Source organism: Arachis duranensis, chromosome 3 (genome assembly GCF_000817695.3).
Source record: "Arachis duranensis cultivar V14167 chromosome 3, aradu.V14167.gnm2.J7QH, whole genome shotgun sequence".
Lineage (NCBI taxonomy): Eukaryota > Viridiplantae > Streptophyta > Magnoliopsida > Fabales > Fabaceae > Arachis > Arachis duranensis.
Window position 1 is genome coordinate 4,127,442 of NC_029774.3, and position 5,000 is coordinate 4,132,441.

General features: G+C 32.9%; 1 protein-coding gene across 1 annotated transcript; it reads left to right on the forward strand.

Moving 5' to 3' along the window:
* Positions 1-1,425: 1,425 nt before the first annotated feature.
* On the forward strand, positions 1,426-4,721 carry LOC107476693 (polyol transporter 5). Its single transcript, XM_016096550.3, has 3 exons — positions 1,426-1,711; positions 2,119-2,465; positions 3,486-4,721. The coding sequence occupies exons 1-3, from the start codon at positions 1,561-1,563 to the stop codon at positions 4,569-4,571; spliced, it is 1,584 nt and encodes a 527-aa protein (XP_015952036.1). The 5' UTR covers positions 1,426-1,560; the 3' UTR covers positions 4,572-4,721.
* The last annotated feature ends 279 nt before the right edge of the window (positions 4,722-5,000 follow it).

Consider the following 5,000-nt stretch of genomic DNA (forward strand, 5'->3'; position numbering starts at 1 on the left):
GAAATTAATACATAATACAAAATTTATTATTTTTAACAATATGAAATTTGTATTTTTTTATTATAATCAACTAATATACTTAATATCAAGTAACATTTTTAATTATTATTTTTATGTAAAACATAATCATCATTATTTATTGTTCCGACTCATTATATATATTAGCTTCCTTGATTCCAAAAATGAATGGCAGGTAAAAGTTGATTAGCCGACGTATATAATCAAATTGATGACAGCAAAATGAAACTGGAATTTTTACAATGAAAGTGTTTTTCCGTCTTATTCAGTCAATTTGAATCTTTAATACAATTAAGTCCGTAATGAAACTCTCTCTAGACTGGTAAACCATTTTTCATATATACACGCAGATCAATGAAAACAACTGTAGTTATTTGTTTTCCCATTTGATTTAATGTAAGTCATTCTCTCTCCGGCTGCCATGTTTCTCTATGGAGATAAAGCATTTATTAATTAATTAATAATATAAATACATTTTTAATTTCATTATTATTATTATTAAGATATGAAAATATAGGTATTATTTGTTAATGATAAATTTTTAAATGAAATATTAATATATAACAGATTAATTTTTAATGTGTCAGACTAAAGATGCAGTAGTAATAGTGATTTGTCATCTTATATAATTCGATTTTATTATACATTATGAATCATAACTTGATCTTAATTATTATTTATTATTTGCTTGTAACTGACACTTTTATTACTGATTTAATGACCATTATTTTCATCTTAATGACCAAAAAGAACATTCTATATCTAATTTCAAACACACACGGACATGATAAGTTCAATTTCATATCTAACATTCTATATTTATAGAATTATTATATATCTTTTAAACACTTACTAAATGTCTTTTGCAGATATTCACCTACTGTTCTTTAATATCTGAATTATTCTTATTCCATTAAAGAAAAAACATATTACAACAGTTTAAGAGACGAGCTATACCTAAAAAATTCATCCATACAAAAATAACTAATAAATAAAAAATATCAAAAATGTTTGATAATAAAAAAAATTTAACCAAAAACAACCATAACGTATCTTATTTATTATTCATTAATTATTACAATAATTAATAAATACTAAATAAAATAAATTTTGATTTTTTTTATTTCCCAAACATTACCCAAAAAATATATGTTGTAAGGTGGGACCCACTTCAATTTGCATAGCAGTTTCAACAGGTAGCGGGATTTTAAATAATAATAATAATAAAAAAAAATTGAAAAGAGAAGTGTGAAAATTAGGCAGAGTGAAAATGACGTTGACGAAAGAGAGAGAAGATTGTGAGGCTGTACATAGAGAGAGAGTAAATGAGTAATGTGTATGAGTCCATAAGTCCATGGTCCAATGCAAGGGGGTGATGTCTATATAAGCAAGCTAGACCATCCTCACAAACCTGCATCATCACATGCCACTTTAATTATTAATCATACACATGTTCAATTAACACACACACACACACTTCTCATCCATCTTTCTTTCTTCGTTCCTTAGCTTCTTCTCTATAGCAAGCAACAATTAGTCAAAATGACTGAGGCCAAAGCAGTTGAAGCTGCAACGAACAACAACACTAACCACCTTGCGGATTTCGATCCTCACAAGAAGAAGCCTAAAAGGAACAAGTATGCTTTTGCTTGTGCCATTTTGGCTTCCATGACTTCAATCTTACTTGGCTATGGTCAGCACTCACCACTCACCGCCCCTACCTCCCTTCTAATTAACATCATCACACTAATTAACTGCAAGATTATTATTATTATTATTATTATTACTTGTTATTTCAGTTTTGAGCTTATTTGTCTTCCCCTCCCCTGCTTCTTATTATTACTACTAATTGAAGAAAACTAGGCCCGGTTGCACTTCGTTTCTCGTCCTTTCTTCTTCATTGTTTCAAGAGAATTTTTTTTTTTTTTTAAAGTCGTTTATTCCAAGAGAAGAATACAATTAAATACTCTACCACATGTGGTAGCTGAAAATTAATTAAAATTAGTGAAATTGAAAAAAAAAAAAGACTTGTATTGCCCAGTTATTCAAAATTTGAAATATGCATGCTAAAATGTTAATGTTTGGTTCAAAATTTTGCAGATATTGGTGTGATGAGTGGAGCAGCAATCTACATAAAAAGGGACCTTAAAGTTTCTGACGTCCAAATTGAAATTTTGTTGGGAATTATCAATTTATATTCCTTGATAGGGTCATGTTTGGCCGGAAGAACCTCCGACTGGATCGGACGCCGGTACACGATAGTGCTCGCCGGCGCAATCTTCTTCGCCGGAGCCATTTTGATGGGATTCTCTCCCAACTACTCGTTCCTCATGTTCGGGCGATTCGTTGCCGGCATTGGCATCGGATACGCCCTCATGATTGCTCCCGTTTACACCGCCGAAGTCTCCCCTGCTTCCTCCCGTGGATTCCTCACCTCCTTCCCTGAGGTACGTTCAATATGGAATTCATTTTCTTTATTATTATCCATCTATTAAAAATTCAGATGCTGAGCTGGAAAATCAAATACATGCATGTGCACTCTATATCTGTAGGTAACTTTATTTTGCTCTTTAGATTCTCTCTTCGTCTTATTATATTTTTCAAAAAACACTATTTATACGCCGACTGTTTTTAAAACACATAAAAATACAGTTATTATTAATTATTTATTTTTTAATTAATAAAACAAAGAGAACACATATTTAATTATTAAAAAAATACTAATATCAAAACTGTTTTTATTATAAAAAAATATACACGTAACAAAATTAACTTATTTTTACAATTTTTATATAAAAAATTAATCACTAAATTAATTATTTTTATAGAATATATGTATAATGTTTTTATATTTGTTTTAAAATCATAATATTAGACACTTTCAAGTTTCAAGTTTCAATTTTTAAACATAAAAGTGTGACCTAAAATTAAAATAAATTTATGAAATAAATCATCTTTTAAAATCTTTATCATAATAGTTATGATCATGGTGGATTTAGAATAAAGCATGATAAAAAAAAAATTATTTTAGACCATGACCAAAAACCATGATCATGAGAGATTTTAGATCAAAATTTTTAAGTGTGACAAAAAAAAATTGGACTAAACAGTAAAATGTTGTAGTATTTCATCTTCAAATAAATATAAGCAATCATCATTATCTTAATTTACAAGTTGTTGTTAAGTTTGGATATGTTTTCACTATTTTTGAACGGGACAAATCTGGTGCTTAACCTAAATTAAATAAAAATATTAAAATCAACATGGAGAGTGAGAATTGATTGGTACTCACAATACACATGCATGTGAACACGAAATTTAGCGTATTAGGTCAGCTCTGACTCATAGACATCATCAGTGACCAAAGAATGGTAGTACTTTTAAGTTAAACAAATAAAATAAAACAAAATTAATCAATCAATTAAATATGATTATATTATCTTACTTATTATTACGTTTACATGCAGGTGTTCATCAATGGAGGAATATTACTAGGATACATATCAAACTACGCATTCTCAAAAATGAAACTTCAACTCGGTTGGAGAATGATGCTCGGAATCGGAGCTGTTCCTTCAGTGATCCTAGCAGTAGGAGTGTTAGCTATGCCAGAATCACCAAGGTGGCTCGTAATGAGGGGCCGCCTTGGCGATGCAAGAAAAGTGCTAAACAAAACCTCCGACACAAAAGAAGAAGCTCAAGAACGCCTCTCAGACATTAAAAAAGCTGCCGGAATTCCAGAACACTGCAACGACGACGTCGTTCAGGTCGCAAAGCAGAACACCGGCGAGGGTGTATGGAAGGAGCTTCTCCTCTACCCTACACCCGCAGTTCGCCACATCCTAATCGCTGCACTCGGCATACACTTCTTCCAACAAGCGTCCGGCATAGACGCCGTCGTTTTGTATAGCCCTAGAATATTCGAGAAGGCTGGGATCACCAGCGACACCGATAAGCTTCTTGCAACCGTGGCCGTTGGATTTGTTAAGACTCTGTTCATCTTGGTTGCCACGTTTATGTTGGATCGTGTGGGTAGGCGTCCACTGTTACTATCCAGTGTTGGCGGTATGATACTCTCTGTTCTCACGCTCGGTATTAGCCTTACGATTATTACTCACTCCGATAAGAAGCTTATGTGGGCCGTTGGATTGAGTATTGCAACGGTTTTGTCCTACGTGGCCACGTTCTCGATCGGTGCGGGTCCCATCACGTGGGTTTATAGCTCTGAGATTTTTCCGTTGAGGTTGAGGGCGCAGGGCGCGGCTATGGGTGTTGTGGTGAATAGAGTCACTAGTGGGGTTATTTCAATGACCTTTTTGTCCCTGTCCAAGGCAATTTCTATTGGTGGTGCATTCTTCCTTTTCGGTGGAATTGCCACTGTTGGGTGGATATTCTTCTATACCATGCTACCTGAAACAAGAGGTAAGACTCTTGAGGACATGGAAGGGTCTTTTGGTCAATTCAGGGCTAACCCTGCTGGTACCAAGGGAGTTGACAATGGTAATAAGGGCCAAGTCCAGCTAGGAACAACAACCAATAATGTCCAATCTTAGAGGGGGAAAAATGTGAATTATTAAGGGTTTATATATAAATTATATTTATGTTCTTTAGGGTAGGAGTGACCTTTCAAATGTGCAACGAGCAAGTGTGTGTATGTAATGTAATCAAAAAGAAAATTTAAAAAAAATGGTGCTTTTTAATTATTTTTACTTCCCCACACGTTTCTTATATGCAATTAGAAATAGATCTCCAATTAGGAGAGTTGTCGATTACAAATTTGATTAAAATTATTGAAGATTGGATGACACTTAATTAGCAAGTGGTTATTTATTTAGTTAATCCACAAAGTGGAAAAAGTTCCTATGAGGATGGAGGGCTAAACGTAGAAATTTGATAGATTTGGACAGTGGATGCAATATTATTTTGTTTGGTTGTAACTTTTTCCCTGCTTTCTTGTTATTTGTTGTGTTCAGGAATCTTTC